This window comes from Pistacia vera, unplaced genomic scaffold (genome assembly GCF_008641045.1).
Source record: "Pistacia vera cultivar Batoury unplaced genomic scaffold, PisVer_v2 Contig762, whole genome shotgun sequence".
NCBI classification, from domain to species: domain Eukaryota; kingdom Viridiplantae; phylum Streptophyta; class Magnoliopsida; order Sapindales; family Anacardiaceae; genus Pistacia; species Pistacia vera.
This window is the reverse complement of record NW_022196626.1, coordinates 16,206-41,634: the sequence shown is the minus strand read 5'-3', so window position 1 is coordinate 41,634 and position 25,429 is coordinate 16,206. Positions and strand designations below refer to the sequence as shown.

General features: G+C 37.2%; 2 protein-coding genes and 2 pseudogenes across 4 annotated transcripts; 2 read left to right on the top strand and 2 right to left on the bottom strand.

Annotated features, from left to right (window-relative positions):
- Positions 1-4,437: 4,437 nt before the first annotated feature.
- Positions 4,438-7,364, bottom strand: LOC116116152 (protein BASIC PENTACYSTEINE4-like). Of its 3 annotated transcripts, none has more exons than XM_031402246.1 (3): positions 7,308-7,364; positions 5,705-5,859; positions 4,438-5,609 (listed from the first exon to the last, which is right to left on the bottom strand). In XM_031402246.1, the coding sequence occupies exons 2-3, from the start codon at positions 5,774-5,776 to the stop codon at positions 4,728-4,730; spliced, it is 954 nt and encodes a 317-aa protein (XP_031258106.1). In that variant the 5' UTR covers positions 5,777-5,859; positions 7,308-7,364; the 3' UTR covers positions 4,438-4,727. The 3 variants fall into 3 exon arrangements, with proteins under 3 accessions (XP_031258106.1, XP_031258105.1, XP_031258107.1); XM_031402245.1 differs by lacking the exon at positions 7,308-7,364 and adding an exon at positions 6,791-6,869; XM_031402247.1 differs by lacking the exon at positions 7,308-7,364 and adding an exon at positions 6,623-6,687.
- On the top strand, positions 6,567-15,076 carry LOC116116154 (annotated as a pseudogene).
- A 305-nt stretch (positions 15,077-15,381) lies between these two features.
- LOC116116150 lies at positions 15,382-18,763 on the bottom strand (annotated as a pseudogene).
- A 575-nt stretch (positions 18,764-19,338) lies between these two features.
- LOC116116157 (V-type proton ATPase 16 kDa proteolipid subunit-like) lies at positions 19,339-21,281 on the top strand. The gene is made up of 3 exons (XM_031402250.1): positions 19,339-19,493; positions 20,004-20,289; positions 20,841-21,281. The coding sequence occupies exons 1-3, from the start codon at positions 19,415-19,417 to the stop codon at positions 20,971-20,973; spliced, it is 498 nt and encodes a 165-aa protein (XP_031258110.1). The 5' UTR covers positions 19,339-19,414; the 3' UTR covers positions 20,974-21,281.
- The last annotated feature ends 4,148 nt before the right edge of the window (positions 21,282-25,429 follow it).

Here is a 25,429-nt window from a genome sequence, read left to right as displayed (position 1 = left end):
TTTTTTAGGGTTTTTTAAAGTATGGGGGATTAAAAAAAGTTTCAAATACAAAAAGTTCTAAAAAATGACAAAGACCCCCCTGATTTTAAAATCCCTAAAATCGTCGACATAACCTCTTTGCTCCAAAAAAACCAAACTCATACAATTTTCAACTGATTTTCTAACCGTCTTCGGTGTGCTTCGTCGTCGCTGTTGATACCATCTGATTCGCCGGAGTGTTGTCGGCGTCGCATACTCCATCTACCCCTTCAACTCTTGCCGAGAAACACTGAAACCCAATCCACCACCAGGTTGTCACCATCGCCCAACACCATACTATTGTCATCGCCGTCGCCCACTGTTGTCGCTTCTTATTGCTGTCATCGTTGTCTGGTCATTGTTGTCACTGCCTTATTCTCGCCGTTGCGCTCGTGTTGGTGTTGCCCATTGTTCTTGTTGTCAATCTCGTTGCTGACGCCTTTCGATTCCAACTTTTAGTAAGTTTTTTTTTTAATCTAAATGAAAGCCGCTGTATGAAACGATTAGGATGGAAGATGCAGCATGTGACTGATGAATCTGGGTCAATTTTGACGGCTTCGAAACACAACATTGTTTAGTTTTTTTTTTTTATATATTTCTAATGCAAGCGGATGTATTGCACTTGTGTATATGTACTTGCTTACTCGCGAGCCGACTCGAACTCGGCTCTTTAAACCGACTTGCGAGCCAAACTCGAAATCTCTTCTCCCTTAACGAGTTTGAGTCGAGCCAAGAAATCAGCAGTTTGTCCGGCTCGACTCGAACTCGCCTCCTCCCTTAACGAGCCGAGCTTGTTTAGCCAAAAACTCGGCTCGGCTCGAAAACAACCCTAATCAGAAGTCAAAACTCTTCACAAAGAAGGCCTTTTTTTTTTTAAGGTAACAGAATGTTTGGGCCAGCTTGCACATATCTTAACTAATCATCGGAGGTCTATTGAACATTCTGCAAGTCCAAAAGACCAGGTTAAGTCACAATGTTAACCGAGGTAGCAGAGCCAGCTTGCAAACACTTCAACTAATTATCGAGGTCTATTGAACATCATATAAGCTCAAAAGACAAGATAAGTAATAATGTTATTATAATAGATGACCATAAGATTTGGAACCATGAACTCAAGGAAATAGGCAAACATGTAGTCAATGACTACAGGCCATCCTGTTGGGGTTAAGAAACCCCATTTTGGGAAGGAATAGAGCAATTTGAGCGTTATGAGTTGGTGTAATTCGGTGTAACTAAACTGAAACTAAGTGCCTTCCATGAACATGGTTGTCAATGACATGATATATTCAACAATTTCTGGATTCCATTAATAGCATATAGATAAAGATGAATGAGATGNAGTTTAGAGATATACGTGGCGGGATTTGAAATGAAAAGGCCAAGCTTATCCACTCTCCATTTAAGATTCGTCAATCATGGACAGAAAAAGTATGTATGGCCCACCCTTAATTTCTTTATGGACCCACCAAATTAGGCAGCCAAATCCATTTCTATTATTTGACAACGACACCCCTCCGCAACACGACGTCGTGGGATTGTTTCCTTGATTACGACCTTTTAACGGAAACAATCAAACAAATCATTCATACATACATACATGCGTTATGCCCATGAACGCTGTCAGAACTGTGGGGCTGGCTAACGAACCGAGCGGCTCGTGAGCCAGCTTAGCTCAACTCGAGCCTGGCTCATTAACAGCTGGGTTCGTATGGTTTCGAATGAGCTGAGTTCGAGCCTGCCTCAGCTCGGCTCATTAGGCTAGCGAGCCGAGCCCGGCTCGAATAAGTGGAGGTTTTTTTAGGGTTTTTTAAAGTATGGGGGATTAAAAAAAGTTTCAAATACAAAAAGTTCTAAAAAATGACAAAGACCCCCCTGATTTTAAAATCCCTAAAATCGTCGACATAACCTCTTTGCTCCAAAAAAACCAAACTCATACAATTTTCAACTGATTTTCTAACCGTCTTCGGTGTGCTTCGTCGTCGCTGTTGATACCATCTGATTCGCCGGAGTGTTGTCGGCGTCGCATACTCCATCTACCCCTTCAACTCTTGCCGAGAAACACTGAAACCCAATCCACCACCAGGTTGTCACCATCGCCCAACACCATACTATTGTCATCGCCGTCGCCCACTGTTGTCGCTTCTTATTGCTGTCATCGTTGTCTGGTCATTGTTGTCACTGCCTTATTCTCGCCGTTGCGCTCGTGTTGGTGTTGCCCATTGTTCTTGTTGTCAATCTCGTTGCTGACGCCTTTCGATTCCAACTTTTAGTAAGTTTTTTTTTTAATCTAAATGAAAGCCGCTGTATGAAACGATTAGGATGGAAGATGCAGCATGTGACTGATGAATCTGGGTCAATTTTGACGGCTTCGAAACACAACATTGTTTAGTTTTTTTTTTTTATATATTTCTAATGCAAGCGGATGTATTGCACTTGTGTATATGTACTTGCTTACTCGCGAGCCGACTCGAACTCGGCTCTTTAAACCGACTTGCGAGCCAAACTCGAAATCTCTTCTCCCTTAACGAGTTTGAGTCGAGCCAAGAAATCAGCAGTTTGTCCGGCTCGACTCGAACTCGCCTCCTCCCTTAACGAGCCGAGCTTGTTTAGCCAAAAACTCGGCTCGGCTCGAAAACAACCCTAATCAGAAGTCAAAACTCTTCACAAAGAAGGCCTTTTTTTTTTTAAGGTAACAGAATGTTTGGGCCAGCTTGCACATATCTTAACTAATCATCGGAGGTCTATTGAACATTCTGCAAGTCCAAAAGACCAGGTTAAGTCACAATGTTAACCGAGGTAGCAGAGCCAGCTTGCAAACACTTCAACTAATTATCGAGGTCTATTGAACATCATATAAGCTCAAAAGACAAGATAAGTAATAATGTTATTATAATAGATGACCATAAGATTTGGAACCATGAACTCAAGGAAATAGGCAAACATGTAGTCAATGACTACAGGCCATCCTGTTGGGGTTAAGAAACCCCATTTTGGGAAGGAATAGAGCAATTTGAGCGTTATGAGTTGGTGTAATTCGGTGTAACTAAACTGAAACTAAGTGCCTTCCATGAACATGGTTGTCAATGACATGATATATTCAACAATTTCTGGATTCCATTAATAGCATATAGATAAAGATGAATGAGATGAGCCGAGACTATGAATATTCCCAAGATATTATAAGAGCCCAATAGTTTGATGGAACATGTTAAGCTTCTCTTTGATCGTAACACTCCACCAGTCAAGCTTAATTTAATCAAACTTTGCCCCACATACTTATTCGGGCAAGCCAGATAATTCCTGCAAAATATCTCACTTCATTACATAAGTTTATAGTACATCCAATGAAGAATATGATAGAACAAAATCTAAAACATATCCAAAAAATAACCATAGCTTGAATATCATAGGAGAAGATGTGAAAGAACATATCATAAATTTTCTGCAAATTAATAACTGAATACTTATCCAAAACTCATCCTGCGTTTAATGTTTCTACGATCATTGAATTTATGGACCAAGGGCAAAGAATATGTCTTTTTCAAAGCCGAGTTATTATCAACAACATTACTTGGTTGAGCAACAAGTGCCAAGCTTGTATGCTTAGAGTCCATGCCAGATCCAGATGGTTGATCATTGGAAGGTTCAATTGGAACCAAAGCTAGCTGATTCTGTAAGGCCTCAACATTTTCAACCTGACCCTTTTCCTCAATTTCTGATTGCTTTAATGGTGGTTCTATGTGGAGATTTTGACGACCCTTGTTGCTGAGAAGTATGGCATGTATGACACACATGATGGAGAGGAGGATGGGGAGACTGATCACACAAGGGGCATAGTAGACAATCAACTGGTATCCGGGATGGTGTCGACTGTACATATACCATTCAAGGATCATGGCAATGCCTAAGGTGAAGGTGACAGTGCTGCTGATGATAAAGAGTAAAAAGATTCTTGGGTTGGGTAGGTGGAAGAAAGTACTGATCTTGGTAATACATAATGGTGGCTTGATTTGAGATGCAGTTTCTATGTTCATGTTGGTATCCATTCAAAATGGATTATGCAAATTTGAACGTCTAGGAGATGAGTGGTAAAAGGCAGGAAGATAATGAAGCATTGAGGAATGCAGATTTGAATTTGAAAAAAATGCCTAATAGATAAGGTCTCAATCAAATTCATATCATAGATGGAGTTATACTTTGCTTATACTTCCTTTATCACATCTCTGGTCCCTAAACGTGAGTCAATTGGTTCCATTAGTTTGAAATTTTGAAGCAAGAGTTCAAACATTTAAATATGTTTTTTTCTCAGTTAAACTAATCATATGATTATATAATTGGTTATTTCTTCTGTTTCATTCTCATCTTTAGATGATAAACAACCAGCTGTCAGGGAGGAATTATCTATCCGCAACACGCCGTGTGGCATATGCCAACTGGTCGAAAGATATTGGCACCTGGTATGGCTATTACATCCTAGGCTGCAGAATCTATTACAGAACAACGGTAGTTTACAAAAATTCCCTTCCATCGGGATGAAGGTCTGAAGAAAGACTACAATGGTCTGTAAACAGAAGCAAGGTAAACAGCTTTCCATCAATAAGCTACCAACTGCTTTAAAGCTATACAGCCACATTAGCTAATTTAAATACCAGTTATATTTTGAGCATAAAGCAAAGGAAACATACTCCATTAAATGGATCATTTGCACATTACTTGATGGTAATGTAGCGATTGGTCCCATGTCTGGCCCAGTAGTTCTTGAGATCAAGTGGTACTGACAGATCCTGGCCTTCAGCTGCCAGTCGGCTAAGTAATTTTGTAAAGACGCTACCACTCATCTTTCGGCCCCCCACACGGGCATGGCGCTTGTTTGGCATCTGTGGCAGCGGGTATGATGACATGGTGGTTGTGCAACAAGATGATTGCCAGCCACCGTTTCCCCATTTGTAACATTGATGGGGACTTCCCGTGCATGAGCAAACTGGCACAGGCATTGTTGATTCATCAAAATTGATCAGGTTCAACCCTGCATCCTGATTCTCCCACTCAGACTTTACCTTCTTTCCTTCAGAAGCAACTTTCTTATTCAAATCCTCACCCACTTTCTTCACCTTTCTTGGTGAAACAGATGCCTTTGACATAACTGCTTTGTTCTCTTTCGTTCGTTTTGTCTGATGTGGCTTACCTGTTTCAGAAGAAATGACTGATAAGGGGAAGGCATCAGTTATGTGCACATCCCCTGAATTAAGGGATTCTATTACATCACTTGGATGGTATGTCGGGTGGTGCATACGCTTTCCTCCGCGTTGAACTCCACCACCCACAGGATAGTTAACAGAAGTTTCACAGTATTGTAATGCGGCTAAGGCATTGTCACGGGCTATCAGGGCATCATCACGCTCAGCAAGGGCTTTATCTCGCTCCTCAAGTGCCTGATCTCGAGCAACTAAGGCTTCCCTCTTTTCAGATAGTGCCAAATTCCGCTCCCGGATAGCAGCATCCCTCTCTGCCAGAATGGCCATGATCTTCTTATTCATGATCAAGGCATTACTTGGTGGTTCCTTCAATTGATGATGGGGCGTCATATTCCACTGCACATGTCATTTATATTTTACTCAGTTGGACCATTGAGTAGCAGACAAAAACAAAGATGAATTAACAAGCATCAATAAAAAATTGTTCTTACTGCCTGTGTATGTGCCCCTTTGTAATAATCCGGCTTATATCTCCCACTTTCATGTTGCCCACCATCATCCATCTTACGTCCACACACTATTGGAAGTTGATAATTTATCTCAAGCTGCTCCTCAAAGTTCAAAGTTCAGAATATTGTAATTCCACCTGTTTTCCAGAAAAGAAAATGTCTTCTATTTCAGAAAAAGAAACCAAAAGCCAAATTTCAACAAAAGGAGCAAGCTATTAAGTAAAGGACTTTACAAACATTGTGAAAAGTAAAAATATGTGCCAACAGAACTGCAATAATATGGCTTTAGCAAGAAGACAAGGACCTAATAAAAGATCTCAAAACAACCACATTAAAAGAGACAAAAACCATATAGAAAAGATTTAAAAAAAAAAAAAAAAGTAGATTTCTAGCCATAAATTAACACCATGATTCAATGTAATTGTATCAAAAAATGAATGTGCAGGTGACTGTGAGGAGAAGAATTACTAGACTAACAACAAAAGAAGAAAACAAAACAAAACAAATTTTCATTTCCTCCAATTTGTAATCATCAACAAAAAGAGTGATATAAGATAAAGAGATGGAAATGACTGTTACAAATCCATGACAAATGGAGAAAAGTGAGGTATATCACGCCCAGTAGCCTGTATTTTGCTACATAATTGACAAAATGAAAGAGGCCCTTATGAGAGGCCTATTAAATGGCATTGCCAGGAATCCCCCAGGAAAATTACATAGGCAGTGAGCTCAAAATGTTCCAACATTAAACAGAAAATCTTACCAAATGCCAAAAAGAAATAAGGTCAAAAGCCACAAAGACACTACATTTAATCAACAAACACCAAAACCGTTCAAATTAACAATGGGAAGAGGTAATTCTGAAATATTTGCAACAAATGCACCACAATTCAACAATACCTGGTTCCCCTAGCTATACAGATTGCAAAAATCCGAACTATCCACTTTAGTGCATAAAGAACTTCTGAAAGTTTGAATCTTTGGCACCATAACGTTCAGAAAAAAAAAAAAAAAAAAAAAAAAAAAAAACCCCAAACAAATCACGCATTATACAATGAACTTACATACCTGCTTTATTTCCATATCCAGACCTGAACTTGGCTACTGGTTACCCAAACATTATTGAAAGGGAAAAGCTAGTGATTCTTAAAATTATTAAATAATCACAAAAGCTCCAAGACTTTCAACGAAACAGAAGATGGTTGAAAACTTCAACCATTTGAACTTTTGTTGACCAAGCATTTTAATCTATACACAGAAATGCCTCGCGCGTCTGGACCACCTTAGATCAAAATTTCCTTCATTAGATGTTTAAAGCTTATACGCTAATACAAGTTAATCATAAATTAACAAAAAAAAAAAAAAAAAACCACACTTTCCAGATCACAATACACTTACATAGATAGAAACTCAGATTAACACTCAATTATGCACTCTCAAACACAAATGAAGACAAAAAACTAGATTTTTAAGCTAACCCAAGTGAAAACAAAGGTAGAAATTGCAATATAAGTTAAAATTAGAGTGGAGGTAACTAGGGTTTTGAAGGTATGAGGTTATAAATCGAAGAAAGAAGGAAACTTACTGGTAGATCTATTACAGACAGGAAGCTGCTTGTCTGAAACTATTTAGTTAGAAATGAAGGAGACGAGGTGATGTATGATGAGATGAGATGGATTGGTAAATGGATTGAGACTATTCTCCCATCTAAACGCAGCGTTTCGAAAACCACACCCCAAGCCAAGGAAAATTACGTGAGCCTACCTGAGGTTGCTAAAAAGACAATCACCTACCAAATGTGATTCAACACACCCCAAAGTAAGTAAAGGCGCCACATCCTTTACTTGAAGCCCAAAATATAAAACTCCACGCTGGTATCACTTTCAAGTCACGTCTTTTCATCACAGGCTCTCTTAAATTCACTTCAAAACATTTAAACTAACCAACTTCCACAAGCTCTCTTTTCATGTATTTCTTCTTTCCTCAGAGAGAATCCAGCTCTAGACTCTTGCGACTCCTTGAGCCTAGTTTTGAACTGGGTTTGTGTCAAAATGAAGTTTTGGCTGTTGGGTTGTTGAGAGCGGCGTGGGTGCTGGGACATTGCCTATACATATGCTTCTATACCAAGTTCCCGCCTCCGTTCGTTTCATGAAGCTTGATGGGGTTTGCTAAGAGAGGGAAGATCATGCATCATCATCTAATGTGAGTGATCAATGTTTCTTATTCTAAAGTTTCGTTTTTTCTTTTTTGTCTTGGTGAGCATCTGTTTATTTGCTTGGTTAGAAAATAAAAGCAAGAACAATGCTTTATGGATCAATTAATTAGTTTTTTTGGTGAATGGCTGGAATTGAAATTTTTAAATGGCAATTAACTAGCAAGAAGCTAAATAATCTTAGAATTAAAGTAAACTCCTGTAAATGTGTTTGCAAAAAGACAAAGCTTTGCCAACAGAGAAGGGTTCAGCAGCAATTTTGAGTTTTAGGGAACTTTTATGGAAGTTCAAGTCCAGAATAAAATGTGATATATGCAATGAGATAATTCATAAATAATATGTTGAGCTAAATAAGTGTGAGAATGTTTGCTTTGATTCTCTAGCAGTGCCGTAATACACTATTACTTGTTTGGGGTTGCCATTGAGAAACTGACTGGTTAATGTGTGCAGATAGACGTTGGAGTACTTGTTTGAATTAATAGAACCCTTAGCATGCCATATGTTATAGTATAATTCCCATTTGATACACATTAGATTTCACTAACTTATTATTGGTTTTTAGAAATTCACAGTTCCTCAGAGTTCTTCTGCCATTTCTATGTGGTGGCTGTGTTTGGACAACCCTGCTTTGTACAACATGGTTATATGCTATTAAAATGGCACCATTGGCTTCTGAGCCATCTCTTTACTCTACTTTTGCAAGCCACTTCACGGGAGGTTCACATATCTTGTCATTTCAAAGTCTCGTTTAATGCGATAAAGCATAGGTATGGATTTGGCGGTCAGTCTCCTTCTCTGCTGATGGAAATTCAAGTCTTGAGACGCCTTATAGAGACGGTGTATGTGTTTAAGTATAGCCCTTCATCGGATGCACATTTTGGCTATCTAACTGGCATGTTGTGAGTAGTTCTTACCCTGATATTCTTGGTATGCTATCATCGTTTCATTATTTACTTTGTAAACTCTAATATTGCTTGAAAATATTTTGAAGAATATGCCTGGTTATAACATTTATGTTTTGATTATTTTCTGAGCTTAGTTTTTACACACAGCATTGTCGCTCGCTGCAATTTGGCACCAGAGTTGTTAGATTGTAGCAGATCTCTTGGTTGAGTTTATCGTTAGAGGAAAGAGCTATAGCCATAGCCATAGATAGCCATATGCCCGCATTTGAATTTGATTGTTGGGATCTGTGAATAATTCTGAAGCTTAGATGGCTTCAATGGATCGGTGCCGCTATATTTCTATGGGGTTGGACGCATCAACGTCATTGTCATGCTATTCTTGTAAGTGCCACTGTTTTCCAATGAGTTCCTATCAGATACCATGTCTTAATTTTGCAATTTGTGTTTTACAAATGGATCTAGTGATACATAATGTTTTTTAATAGTTTGATACCAAAAGCTTCTAATGATTTTTTAATAACTTCACAAAAATGTTAGGGGATTAGAACTATGCTTATGAGTGCTGACAGGTTTTACCGACTTGCAGAGAAGTAAACTACTAAGTAGAAGAAACTAGAGCATTATAACAAATTAGAATGATATAATTCTGTTACAACAAGAGAACTGATTGTAATTTTCTCATATTGGTATGACAAATTATACATCAATAATAGGAAAATAAAGAACTAATCTAGGAAATAATAATCTAATCTAGGAAATAAAAAAATCTAACTTCCTATTTTACAGATTTGTCCTATTGTATGAGTTACAATCCTAATACTATTATAGATTTATACACTCCTTTTTACAGATTTGTTCCTATTACGTATTGATTACAATCCTATATCCTATTATAGATTATACACTTATCATGCATATCTGTAAGATTTTGCATGATTATCTACAACACCCCCTCAAGATGGAGCATAGATGTTAATCAGCCAGTTGTTACAAATATAATCTCGAATCCCATTCAAAGCTTTAGTAAAAACATCTAATTGTCTCCAGTCTTCACATATCCTGGAGAAATTAAACCTTGCTGTATTTTCTCACGAATGAAATGACAGTCAATTTAATGTGCTAGTAGTTCATTGAAATACGGGATTAGAGAATATGAAGAGCGGCTTGGTTATCACACCACAATTTTGCGGCAAAGAGGCCATAAGCCAACTTCAGTCAAAAACTGATATATCCATTACTTCACACACAGACTGGGCCATAGCCCTATATTCCGATTCTGCACTAGACGGGACACAACAGTTTGCTTCTTACTTCTCCATGAGACCAAATTTCCCCAATAAAAACACAGTAGCCTGTAGTGGATCTCCTATCTATCTTGGAACCCGCCCAATCTGCATCAGAGAAGCACTCAATATTATTAGTCCATGATTTCCGTACAAAATACCACGTCTGGAGCTCCTTTCAGATAACACAGAATCTGTTCTAACGCTGCCCAATGATCAACAGTAGGAGAAGACATGAATTTACTTACTACACTGACAGAGTACGCAATATCAGGACGAGTGAAGTTAGATAGTTCAACTTCCAAACAAATTCTGTACCTCTCAGGATCTTCAATAGTTCACCATCTTGGTAAGTTGCGAATTAGGAAACATTGGCGTACTACATGGCTTAGCACTCAATTTTCCTGTCTCAGTTAATAAGTCAAGTACATATTTTCTTTGAGAGAGGAAGATGCCTTTCTTGCTCCTTGTTACCTCAACCCCTAAGAATACTTCAACACCCTAAATCTTTTGTATGAAACTGAGTGTGAAGAAAGAAATGACTTAAGTAATGAAATCCCTGTAGTGTCACTCCCAGTGATGATAATGTCATCAACATATACAACAAGAAGAATAATGCCAACTGCCGATTGTTTGTAAAAGACTGAGTGATCAGACTGTCTTTGCATTCCGAACTTTGCAACTACCTCACTAAACTTTCCAAACCAAGCACGTGGACTCTGTTTCAACCATACAACGATTTGCGAAGATGACAAAACTTTCCCATACTCCTGAGCAACAAATCCAGGTGGTTGCTCCCTAGACTTCTTTTGAAGGTCACCATGTAAAAAGGCATTTTTATGTCCAACTGATGTAATGGCCAGGAATGAGTATGCTGCCATAGAGATAAATAAGCGAACAGAAGTCAATTTGCCACAGGGGAAAAGTGTCAGAATAATCCACTCCATAAGTTGAGCATAGCCTTTAGCTACAAGACGAGCTTTAAGCCTAGCCACTGACCCATCAGGATTTACTTAACAGCAAACACCCATTTGCATCCAATAGGCTTTTTCCAATAGGTAAGTCAACCAAGTTCCAAGTACCATAACATCTAAAGCATTCATCTCTTCTATCATAGCATCACGCCAACCAGGATGAGATAAGGCTTCATGGACAGTTGCAGGAAGGGAGACAGAGTCTAGTGATGCCACAAAGAACAAGAAGAGATGATAGGTGATCATAAGAAACAATGAAGAGATAGGATAAGACATTGACGTTTACCTTTCCGAAGAGCAATGGGAAGATCAAGATCATTAAGGTTGGATCCAACGACGAAGAGTCTGGGTAGGACATGAAGTCTGAGTGTCTCTTGACGAGGAACACAGGTATGGGATCACTGGAGACTGGGTTTAACGACGAAGGGACGGTACAGGGAGTTCTTGTCGACGAGAATAGACAAGCGAAATGGAATTGTGGACGGACAAGTGGTGGTGCCTGAGGAGGAACAGTAGGTGGGGAAGACTCAGGTGTGGGAGTAGTTGGTAGGGATGTGACAGTATAGATTAGTAAGTCATCGTCCTCCCCCTGACGTGTATAGGTAGACGAAGGGGGGGAAAAAAGGGGTGTTTTCTAAGAAAGTAACATCAGGTGACACCAGATACTATTAAGACTAGGACAATAACATCGTATCCCTTCTGAAGACGAGAGTAACCTAGAAAAACACATTTAGAGATTTGGGATCTAACTTGGTTACTTGGGGTCGAACATCACGAACAAAACAAGTAATACCAAATATTTTGGGCAATAGGAAACAAAGGCTTAGACGGGAAGAGAAACACTGTAAGGAGTAGAACCATTCAGAAAGAGGAAGGCATGCGGTTAATTAGAAAACAGGCCGTGGAAACTGATCGGCCCAAAACTGTTTAGGAAATTGCATTTGAAATAATAGGGCTCGAGCGGTTTCAAGAAGGGCCTATTTTTCCTCTCGTACTCCATTTTGGGACGGTGTGTCAACACAAGAGGATTGATGAAGAATGTCATGCTGGCTCATATAAGAATGAAAAGAACTCGAAAAATATCTTTGGCATTATCGCTTCTTAAGTCTGGACAGAAGTATTAAATTGAGTTTAACTTCAGCACAAAAGGCACAAAATGAGAAAACAACTCAGAACGATTTTTCATTAAATAAGCCAAGTTACACGAGAGTTGTCATCAACAAAGGTAACAAATATTTAAATCCAGGTTTAGACATCTGAACACGGACCCAAACATCTGAATGACTAATTCAAAAGGGAACTAGCCCGTTTATGACTCTTGGACTTGAGAAAGGCGGTGGTGTGTTGGCCAATTGACATGACTCACCATCTAACGAAGATAATTTATTAACTGAGGACATAGTTCTTTAACATGGTAAAGAAGGATGTCCTAACCGACAATGCGCATCAAAAGGGGTCGAAATACTGGAACATGCAATGGTTCTGGGCACTTGTGTGTCAAGGAGTAAAGCCTCCCAGATTCATGTCTTTACCAATAATCTGCTTCGTCGTAAGATCCTGAAACAAGGCAATGATCAGGGAAAAATGAGATGCAACATTTAAGAGCACGAGTGAGTTACTCACAGAAATTAATTTAAGCGAACTGTGTAGACTCAATACAGAGGATAGGGAAATTAAGGAGTAGGGTTAACAGACCCGACCCAAGAACACAAGAAGTTGATCCATCAGCTAAAGTAACATTTGACGAGGAATTATGTGACTGATATGAGGAAAGAAGACTAGGATTACCTGCATATGATGTGGCACCGATCAATGACCCATTGGAGGATGAGGAAATAAGACATGTATTTGGTTTACCTGACCGGCAAGAGCAGTGATAGAAGTAGATGAGGACTTCAATGATTCTTGATACTGAGAAAACTTGGCAAACTCATCAGCTGAAATCATAACCTTCTTTTTCAGAAGTATCAGTAGTGGCAACATGAGCTGACTGAGGCTTTGGGCCTTATTTTGCAACTTTCTACACGTGCGCTTTGTATGACCAGGTTCATGACAATAGTAGCACACAATCCCTCTGACTCTGACTTCGATTCTCACGATAATTCGAACCCCCTCCTCTATTTTGCTCCTGTTATATGAACGCCCAGTGTCTGATTCTGACTTACAAGAGCACACTTGATTGAACAGATGGAGGTGCTTTCTGTACGAAGAACCCTAGTAATATGTCTTGGAGGGAGGTGATCTCAGAACTAGCAAGAACCTGAGATTTAGCAGATTCAAACTCAGAAGGGAGTCCAGCTAGAAAACTACTAATCGCCATTTTCTCTCGTTGAGCGTGAACTTCACTCAGCACTCACCGGTGAAGAATGTTAAGTTCTTCATATATCCTTTTAAAATCCATAAAATAGGCCGTAAGAGACTATCTTGTTTCAGCTCGATAAAAAGCTTTGCATACATCAAAATACGAGAAACATTCCCTTTCCAGAATACAAAAAATCGATAGTCATCAATTCCTTCACATATCACCAATGATTAATTAAACCAAGTACCTCACTGTTGATGGAGTTCCGTATCTGCAAGAACAACCGGGCATCCTCTCTCAACCATGTGTGTTTGAATCGTCTTCAGAGAATTTGGTGAGATGATCATCTTTACAATGCTCGCAAATAAAGACGAATTGTCTTACTCCAATCAAAATAGTTATCAGACCCATTAAGCTTATGTTCCGTAATTTTGACATTACAGGAACCATATCAATTATAGACTTATCAGCCATGGTAAGAAGACGAAAATAGCCACAACAAAAAAAACTCTTCAAAGACGAACTCTATATCAACAGAAACCAACAAAACTGATACCAATAGAAACGACCAAACTGTCTGACCTGGCAGAGAAATTGAGGAACTCTTCTGGTGACCGGACTTCAAGGAATGGGCGATCGGCCGACGAGGCTCTTTCTAGGCAGGCGGTGAGAAAAAAAAATTGCCACTCTCCAGGGTGACTCACAAAATGCTCACTGGGCAGAAAAAAAACGAATTGAAAAAAAAAAACAAACCTAGAATTGCTCTGATACCAGTGTTACAAACAGAGAAGATTGAATTTCTAATTTTGTATTGACAAATTATACATCAATAATAGGAAAATAAGAACTATATAGGAAATAAATATACTAATCTAGGAAATAAAAAAATCTAACTTCCTATTTTACAGATTGTTCCTATATGTATTGATTACAATCCTAATATCCTATTATAGATTTATACACTCCTATTTTACAGATTTGTCCTATTAGTATTGATTACAATCCTAATATCCATTATAGATTTAACACCTAATCATGCAATATCTGTAAGATTTTGCATGATTATCTACAACAATTTCCAGGGGTGTTTCTGTACCAATAATTTTTCATATCTGTGTGAGGCCCATTTGAATTTTTAGCACTTATTCTATGATGTCATTGATTGACATAGTCTCCACTTTTCAGGGCTCACTGCGAGAACAAGCAGGATACAATGATGAGTATTGAATTCCTCATGGAGATTGGTTTGAAATTGTTTCATCTCCCCACTATCTGGCTGAGATTGTAAGCTCTCTCATCTCACACAAACACAGACACAGTTCTAATAATTATATGCCTAGGGCGGCATTTTTGTTTTGTAATTTGTTCGCAAATGATGAAGGTATATATGCTGGTCTGTTGGTGGCTAGTGGAGGAAAAAGATCTCACCATATGGGTGCTTTGGCTTTGTGGTATTATTTATCCTTAGAACAAGAGTGTTTTTAGTGTGTTTGCATTATACTACTGCCATTGTTTCTAGTTGTAACTTATATTATTCTCACAAGCACTAACTTCATGAATCCGGTGGTGGGCAGGTGGCAAAATTGTATTTGCAGCAGCTGAAACACACAGGTGGTATCACCGTAAATTTGAAAATTACCCAAGCAAAACGGTATGCTATTATCCATTGTGTTACTAGTGCTGTTGCTCCTCTGTATTTCTCTACACTTAATTTATGATCAACATCAGTTTGTTGAACATTTACATTGTAAATTCCTGGCTTATCATCGTAAATTGCCAGTGAGTTAAATTTACCAATGCTTGTATAGTCTGTGAATAAGCTGTCCCTTCTCTGTTTAATAAACCTTGGACAGCTGAGATTTAATAAAACACTTATGATATATCTGAGAAATGATACAATCAAATTTAATCTTAAGCTACTTAAGCATACAGATCTATGCCCCAAACTTAGCTGGTTGGTTGTCCGGTATTCCTGGCCATATCTTAATCAATCCATGTCCTCTTTGCTCTCCTCAAAATCAAAACTTGATAAGTCTCCTTCAACCTCTCAAGCTTCGACGTCTTAGGGATTACAACCGTGTTCCGCTGCATGCCACATTTGAGAACAATCTGGGCAACGTCTTCTTGTATTTCTCAGCCAGACCCTGTTGACAAGAAGATTAGATTAAAGTGTATTGGCTAATAAGTGCTCTAAAGGAAAATTTTGTGTAAGGAATGAACATAAGGTATATTTCACAAACTTTGAGAACAGGATCATCCAAACATGAACAGTGCCGAACCATTCTATGTTGGCCACAGCACCTCCTAGAGAGGAGTATGTGCTGTAACACAGATCCCATGCTTCTGACAGAATTTACAAAGAGAATCGGGTTGGAAGTATGGATGAGTTTCGATATGATTCACAGCAGGCTTTCGTTTGGCCAAGCTAAGCAATCTCTTGTTAGAAAGATGTCATAGTTGCTGCAACTAGATCTTCCATAGCAAGCCAGGTGGTTTCTAATGAGATAAGTTGTATCTATCTCCAGGACACCATCCTCATCTAAAGCACTACCAGTTCCCCTAACTGTTGCGTGTATGTATGATACAATAAACCATTCAGCAACCCATTTCACCACCAAGGTTGAATAGATTATCAATTAGTTTGGCAATTTCATAGACACTATCAAAGCATTTGTATGCCAGATGTGCATGGCAAAGTGCACAAGGTACAGATGTAGATAATCAAGTTGAAGCTTCTTTAGACTGTCTCTTGCAGCTAAATATTAGTACAACTAATCAAAACATGGTCTTCAAAATAAATTTGAAACCTGGTCAATCAAGAACACTTATTTCCAGCATCACAAAATTGAACCACAAGTATGCAGAAGCTAAAAGTAGTTGCTATTTAAACATGGAAGATTTATGTTGAAGTGAAACATAGACATATGTTATTATAACAGAGAAATGTAAAAGAACCCACAAAAAGAATTTTAAAAAAATACCAGCACAGTCAAAATGGCAATAGCCAATCTTGATGGCATTGATGATGAGGTCTCTAATGTCTTTTCCTTCCATTCTCCAAACACTCAGACCAACTATAGGCATCTTGAATCCATTGTTAAGTGTTATTGCCATTGTTTTCTCTGCCGAATCGCTTGGCTTGTTAATTGTTACTTGTGAGTTCTATTTCAGAGTTTCATCTGCTGATTCTGGGTTCTTTTAACTAGAATTGCTTTGCTTATCACTAATAGTTTGTATTGATAAAGTTGCGCCAATGCGACAGTAGCCGTTTGTGTTGAAACCATAGCCAAACACACACAATAAAAGAAAATAGAAAAGTAAATAGGACACTTGATTTACCCTGGTTCGTTCTGATTAAAGAACTACGTCCAACATTCCAATAAAAGATTTTGATTAAGTTTCAGAACTTTGCAGCAGTTACAATGAATAATGACGGCAACAATTACCCTGAATGCGTCTACGTGCAAATTATGAAGCATATCCAACAGTCTGATTCTATTACTTCTTTACTCTAACATGAAATTTATATGCTTTGTTTGGTGGTATCCTAATTAAGTTATTTTTTCTAATTTGCAAACCACCAATGACCAAACAAAGGCTAATCAATTTCAAGTACTGAAATTGATTATTGATCCCTTATGAAGCAAGAACCAAACATGGCACAAATGAGTCCAATACATTTATTTCTAATGAGAATGGCAAATGTGAGTCTCATACTCAATTCCCAGAAGGCATAAAATACATAACATAAATCATCATATACTTATTTATGCATAAGGATCCATGCCCCAAGCTTTGGTAGGATGGTTTTCTAATCATCTCCATGTCTTCTTTGGTTATCTCGAAGTCGAAAACATTGAAATTCTCCTTTAATCTCTCAACAGATGAGGTTTTCGGAATGACAATGGTGTTCATCTGGATCCCTCATCTCAGCACAATCTGTGCGACACTCTTCTTGTACTTCTCAGCCAAATCCTGTCACAGGAGACTTGATATGTTACTGGACCAGTATTACAATATTTTCCTTAAAAAAAAAGAGTTGTAGGAAAATAATTAATTACTAAATGGGTTAATTATCCTAGTAATTAAAAACCGAAGTGAAAATTTTAAAGTATGAATGAACGACCTGATGCCAATGCTGCGAACTAAGCCCATTGAAACCAGCTTTTCCATATCATGCCAGGTGGTTTCTTGTGTCAATTTCAAGCACTCCATCGTCACCCAAAACACTGCCAGTAGTACCAACTCCTGCATATATTACAGATAAAATTCATCATATAATCCTTTGGGTTAAATAACTTAATTTGGAAAAGGGAAGAGAGGATGATGACCAAGGTGCTTGGAGTTTGGAGGCCGTAGGAAAGTGAACAAGGTAGAGGTCCAAGTAGTCGAGCTGTACCTTCTTCAAGCTATCTTTACAGGCCTCTATACCATGTCCATGGTCTGAATTTCAAAGCTGATGAAATGGAGGAAAACAAGTTTTTTTATTTTGAGATTAAAATTTTTGCAATAATTAAAGTTAAACCAGCCTTGGTGGTAATGAAAAGATCCTCCCTCTTCACAAGCCCTGTCCTAAATGCGTCAGCCAGTGCCTCTCCAGCTTCTCTCTTTCACTCTTATAGTCAGCTGCCATCAAAACTTATCACATTTATGCTATGGCACCAGTCTAGTGAAAACTCACAACATATTCTTACTGTTAGAAAAGTTTGAGTAGAGAAAAAAGAAATCTAAATATATAGATGTATAGTATAGAGTTTTATTAAATAACTTATATATACGTCTGTTTCAGTGGAAACGTTTTCTGTTCTGTGTATGCAGGTGCAACAGTTAGAAGAAGTGGAAGAAAGTGAGAGAGATGAGGGTGGATCATACCAGCACAATCAAAATGGCGATAGCCAATGTTGATGGCATTGAGAATGAGGTGTTTAACGTCTGTTTTATGGATGCGCCAAACACCAAATACCAGATTGGCACTGTCAAGTCAGCTCCCACCACAACAAAGGCGACCCAGACACTAATAGAAACGAACGGTCGTTCCTTTAAAGTGAATGACTTATTAGATTAGATGTGATGATCAACAGTCTCATCTAAACTAAAATAGGAAAATGATATGTTTATAACTCAATTTCACAACCTTCTCTTTCAACCCTAACGTGCCAGCAGATTGACACTGTCATGCCAGCTCCCACCACACCCAACATGACCCAGGCAGTACTGAAAATGAACAATCGTTCCTTCAAAAGGAATGTCTTATCAGATTAGATGTGATGATCAACAGTTTCATCCAAAATGAAAACTCAATCTCATAATCTTCTCTTACAACTCTAACGTACCAAAAGAGTGACACTATCACGTCAGCTACCATCACGCTCAAGGCGACCCAGACACTACTAGAAACTAATAGTTGTCCCTTCATAAGAAACAATCATTCCTTATAAAATGAATGATTGTTCCTTCATAAGGAACGATCATTCGTTCTGTGTGGAACGATTATTCTTTCATAAAGAATGATCGTTCTCTATGAAAGAACGATTAGTTTTTTAGTCTAATTAAAATTATTTCTATTGTAATAGTATCAACTCAACTATCAAATCGGGATTATAAGAAAAATTTATGATATAAAATATTGACAACATTTAATGCATGGTTTGTGGATACTAGCCCACTCTGATTCAATTTAATGGGTGTTCTCGTTATTGCCATTGTTTATGGCCCATGTTAGGCCTCATACGCCTTCCATGGAAGCTTCGGCCTTTGATTTGATCATTGGACTCTCTTGTGTTGAACAAAACCTATTGGTTCTATAAGATGGTGCCAAAGCAGGAGCCAGGCTTATAGCCCAAACCCGAACGGAATAGGTGGCGAATTATCTTCCACTCCTTTCCCTTCACGACAAGCATAATACTACAAAACCAGAGGGAGATCAGATCGCAACTGTCTGTTAAAATCATTACACAACAAATTTTATTTTAATTCTCAGATTTAAACGACTTCGTTTTTAGATCCACAATCTACCATGTCTTCCTCTTTCAGCGGCGATGAAACGGCACCCTTCTTCGGCTTCCTCGGCGCTGCTGCCGCCCTCGTCTTCTCCTGTAATCAAACCCTAACCCTCTCTTACTTTAGCTGTTTATTTTGACAATTAATCGAAATTAATCTTCCCTTGTTTATTCATGTATTATCTGGAATTATATGTTGCTTAAATTCGGATTTTAGATCAGATTTTTTTTCTTAATAACTTTAGGCCATATGATCAGAAATAAGTAATGCACATATTAAAATTATTAGGTTTCTAGTTTGATCTAAAGATCATTAAATATCTCTTGATTTTATGAATTAATATAATCCTAAGTTGTGATTTATGACTGGCCGTTAATTAAATCATATTAAACTTGATTGAATTTTTTATTGCTTGCTTGGAAAAGAATCATAGAATTAGAAAGTAATCGAAAGTTTCGAACTTGTATAGTAGCATCCTCAAAATGTGTAAAAAATGTTAGCAAGTGAAAGAACATTTTTCACTTGTTTAATTGTAGAAGTTTTCTTCCCAGCTGCAAATCAAGTGGCTTTTTGGGTATAAATTATAGCGTGTATTGGTTGTTTAGGTATGGGAGCTGCATATGGAACAGCCAAGAGTGGAGTTGGTGTGGCGTCAATGGGTGTGATGAGGCCTGAACTGGTGATGAAGTCGATTGTGCCAGTTGTTATGGCTGGTGTTTTGGGTATTTATGGGTTGATTATTGCTGTCATTATCAGTACTGGGATTAATCCTAAGGCCAAATCATATTACCTTTTTGATGGTTATGCTCATCTATCATCTGGTCTTGCTTGTGGTCTTGCTGGACTTTCTGCAGGAATGGCTATTGGAATTGTCGGTGATGCAGGTGTCAGGTATGTTTATATTCAGCGCATACATTAGTGGTTTGTTTATTTCGTCTGGTTATGATTAATGTATAAATATTCTTGTTGTGTTCCTTCTAAAAATCCATCCATTGTCTTTGGAAAGAGTAGTGCATTGTTTTAACATGGGTGGCAACTTATCAAATTGGTTTTTTGTTCCATTCCTGACAAACAAAGTTTTTACCTTGCTTCAGTAACATTGATTAGTATTTCACATTTTATCATTGATGGCTTTACTTCTCGAATTGCCGCCATGTGATACTTCATTCAATGATTTGGAACTTAATATTAAAAAAATTAGATTTAATGGTATGCACTAGTGAATAGAATAAATCAACTGTTTGGAAGTTTTTGTTCAAGAATTGGCTAGTCAATGGAATGGCATATATTGGGGGAATTAGCAACCATGAAAGCATTATGAAGCTAGGGGTTTTAGCTCTGTTTTTCTTATACGTTCTTATACGTCTAAGTTTGATTACTTCTCCGAGAATTCATTCTGGAGGATTTTAGGTATATCATGGTATTTTGTATTTTGTTTGCAGAGCTAATGCACAGCAGCCAAAACTTTTTGTTGGAATGATCCTTATCCTCATCTTCGCTGAAGCACTTGCACTCTATGGTCTTATTGTTGGCATCATCTTGTCTTCTCGAGCTGGCCAGTCCAGAGCAGACTAAGGAGGGAGTTGCACTGCCTAGTATTCTTTAATCTCTTGTTGTTGTCACTCCTGGAGAAAGATTTTTTAATTGTTCTCAGGTCAGTAATGATTCAACAGCACTTGCAGGGATCGCAAAATCTGTTGTGGAAGATATGGCACTGCCGGTCAGTTGGATACTGCTGTGTTTTTCTAGAAGTAGGATTGAGTTTGTCTGCATAATAAAGGTAGGGAAGGTTTCCTCGTTTGGTGTTTTTATTTGTCTATGTATTTTGCAGAAAGTTAAAAACTCTTTAGTAAATTAGTGCATGTATTATCTTGTTATCTTTTTAACCTTTGCAGCATTCCATTTTAATGTAATCTATGTTGAGTTCAACCTTCTATTGATAGCTACAACCTTATTTCTTGATTTATATTTCAAAGCCAACGAATTGTTTTACTGATTGATTAGAACCATGTAAAACATAATTCATAGTTTCAAAATCTTCCATTTATGTATTGGAAATTAATCTTATTATTGTTACATAACCATTGGCCTTGTGGCTAGACGACAAGACTTTAGTCATCTAGGTGGGTTATCCAGATGTTTTGTATTCGAGTCCCACAAAGTGGTTACCTATTATATCAGGCTTGTACGGTGTTCAATGAACCTTGGGGTTTACACATTAGGCTTGTACGGTGTTTAATGGACTATGGGGTTTACGCGTTGAGCTTGTAAAATATTCAGTGGATTTTGAAGATTAATTTAGATGCGCACAAGTCGGCTCGAGTAACCTTGTTATCAAAAGAAAACAAAAAAAAGTTTTGTTAAATGTTTAATTTTCTTGGGCGGTTAGTTAATCCCAAAATTGAACAGAAACATTGTATATATATTCATATATTATAGAAATTTTCGTATTCACTTCTTAAGTTTGAGTTTGACACTAGAATTTTGCATTTTTTGGGAAACGAATATGAACGGCTTCGGCTTTGGCTTTGTCGGTGTAAGTTTGAGTTCGAAATTGGATCTTATGATCTTTGATAAACAAGTAACAATGACCTTTGATTATGTAAGTTTCTATTGGGGCTTTATCCCTGTTGTAGAATTTTATTATAATGTTAATTTTTTGGAGTTCACTGTATCATGGCCTACAAAATGCACCACCATAAGATAAGAATTATAAATTATGACCTTATCACATCATAATATAGTTTAACTGTTAATGTTATAGATTAAATTATGGTAAAAGTAATCAAATTCTATTGATTTATACACAGCCGAAAGATCATAAAATTACATTATTTTAATGAAATCACATTGCTACCACACCCCTTCTACAGGATCTCCTTCAATCAACATCATCATCTTGGATGCTTTTGCATTAATTTAGCAAAAGAAATAGACAAAGTGATATGATATTACACCCAAATAAACAAAACATTAGAGATAAGGTTAAATTAATGAATTGAAACATAAGACAAATTTATAATGCTTTACTTCGTCATGTATAGTGGAATTTGTGGAAACCCACAAAACCCTAGTTCTTTTAACTATAGTGTTGCTAAGTAGGTCTTGATCCATGACATTATCAAATTAATATTATTTATGGGTTTAGTTTAATCTCATTTTTCTCCACATGATTTTATTTTAATGCCCCCAAATTTTTCAATACATTATCATCGTTTTATAGTACTAGGATGTGCATGATTGAGGAAGGATTAAATCTTGTATTAGTACATTCCACTATGATGGAGTTACTAAAATTGTGAAGTTAACAACCACTGGGTAGCCTAGCGGTCAACCAGGACTCTTAAGTGTATTACTCAAAAGGTCATGAATTCGATCCACTTTAGTTGTTAATAGGGGTGGTTATTGAGAAGATTTACGCGGTTGTCAATTTCAAGGCCTTGAATGATTAATTGAGATGTGCGCAAGTTAACTCGGACACTCTCGATCACTAAAAAAATAAAATTGTGAAGTGGACTGGTAGAGAAACCCACAAAGCCAGTCTTAAGAATGGCCAACAAGAGGGGTTTGTTTAGTGAACAAAATCTCAAAGTTAGGAAAAGAGAAACACAATGACATGGGATTTATGGTATTGTTCTCAAAGTTAGTTTGATCCACTTTAGTTGCTAATAGAGGTGATTATTGAAAAGATTTATCTGGTTGTCAACTTTAAGGCCTCGAAGGATTAGTTAAGCTGTATATAAGCTAACCCGAACACCCTCGGTCACTCAAAAAAAAAAAAAATTGTGAAGTGGGCTAGTTGAGAAACCCACAAAGCCAGTCTTAAGAATGGCCAACAAGAGGGGTTTGTTTTGTGAACAAAATCTCAAAGTTAGGAAAAGAGAAACTCAATGACATGGGATTTCTGGTATTGTTTGTCATCATGCATTAAGAATGAGAATGAGATAAACCCATTTCAGAAGTGTTTCTTAAAAACAGTTTATGAATGGCTGTTTGCATGACTAACCCAATCTTAACATTATATATATATATATATGTGTGTGTGTGTGTGGGGAAACTAAGTGATTCCATTATTAACCACACATTGGCTTCAAAGTGACCAAAATTTTTAGGTCATTTACAGAAGCTAATTTGGCTTATTACTAGCTTATATTATAACAAGTTGTTTAATTAGTTTAATTAATCACTTTTCGTGTGGTCCAAAGGGCAAAGAATTACCATTCAATCACCTAAAAGGGTCGAGTGTGCCAATAGGAGATGATTCTTTTAGAGTAAACGGCTTTTTTCCACTCAACGTTTGCTTTAATGATACTCTCATGTCCAAAAAGTTTCAAAATGGCACTTTCCTACCCAACGTTTATATTTTGTTAATACCCAAAATACACTTCACTTTCTTACCTGACGTTTGGCGATTTACCATAAGCTAGGGTAAGAGGGGTTTTATAGAGTGAAGGCAGGTAGATCGAATGGTGAGTTCCCATGAGTTAGGGTAATAGGAGTTTTGTAGAGTGGAAGACAGTGGATCGAATGGTGATGATTGATTGAATATTCGCCGCCGGAAACTAGTTAAGAACAAGAAACCCTAACTTTACAGTGATCGGCAATCGGCGAGAAATCAGGTATTAGATTGAGAGAGTTTTGTAGAGAGGAGACCGGAGATTCAAATAGTGGTTACAAAGAGAATTTTTACCGTCGAAATCGACAAGAATCGACTTTGGGTAATAACGGAATATAAACTTTGGGTGAAAAAGTGTCATTAAGGCAAACCTTAGGTGGGAAAAAGTCGTTTACTCATTCTTTTATAGATCAAACCAAAAACTTGCTCATTACTCCATGAATATTAAATAAATAAATTGATAACCTTTGGAGAGCTAAAATAGTCAGGAATATTCAGATTCAATGTCTGGAAAAAAATACATTAAAAAAAAACACATAATCAATTAAAGAGCAAAGATAAGATTAAATTATGATATTCAGAGAAATGTCACATGCTCAATTATTTTCTTTGGATTCTCCTGTTTTCAAACGACATTTGAATTATTAATTAATTAAAATTAATTATATGTACTACCTACTTAATTAAATAGTATAAACACGTAGAGTGGCTATGGGAACTGGTAACCATAACGCCACCTGTCATGATACGTGTCAAAGTACATACTCTTTATCTCCACGCAAGTGTTTATTGGTTAATTTAATAGTATTTTTTTTAATATTAGATGGAAAATAAAAAGGTATTTTCTTTGGCTGTTGGTACTTGGTATGATCTTCGACCGTCGTGGATAACCAAATACGGTCAGATTTGATCAAAAAATATCATATCAACGTAAGATCGATAAGATCTAATTGGTCATACGTTGATACGATAATTTCGGCCATCCTCTGATAGTGGTGGTTGACTGTCCGTATTTATGAGTAGATTAAGAGTGTTTTTGTTAACTTTGAATATTTTATTATATGAGCGTTTAGTAAATAAATAAATACAGGAGGTATTTATGTTAATTTTTAAAATTCTACATCGTAATATCTATCCAATTTAACTTTTTTCAAAAAATTATTTTAAAAACTATCTAATAATGAATTAAACAGAACCATTATAATTAATTTTTTCTCACAAATATGACGTATCAGTTCATAATAAATATCGTTTATCTAATAATAGATTTTATTTAATTAATTATAAACTGTCAAATCATAATTATAAGTCAATTCATGATGAATTTTATTTAATAAAATATAAAATAATTAATTATAAATTATTACGTCATATTTACGTGAATTAATCTTTGTTAGAATATAAAGGGTAAACCAATGGTTATAGAGTGAGGGGTGATGATTTGTATATGACGTGGCGAATGGCGATAAGAAAAGATGTTTGTTTTGTGCCGGTATCACGGGTCCGTTACAGAGAATTGAGTAAATTATAATTAAATAAAAATGGAGAATCTGGGCCCGCACTAAACTTTTACTCACCACCACCGCTCTTCAATTACATTAAGCTCTTGGCTCTATGTGGACCCCACCCTTCCTC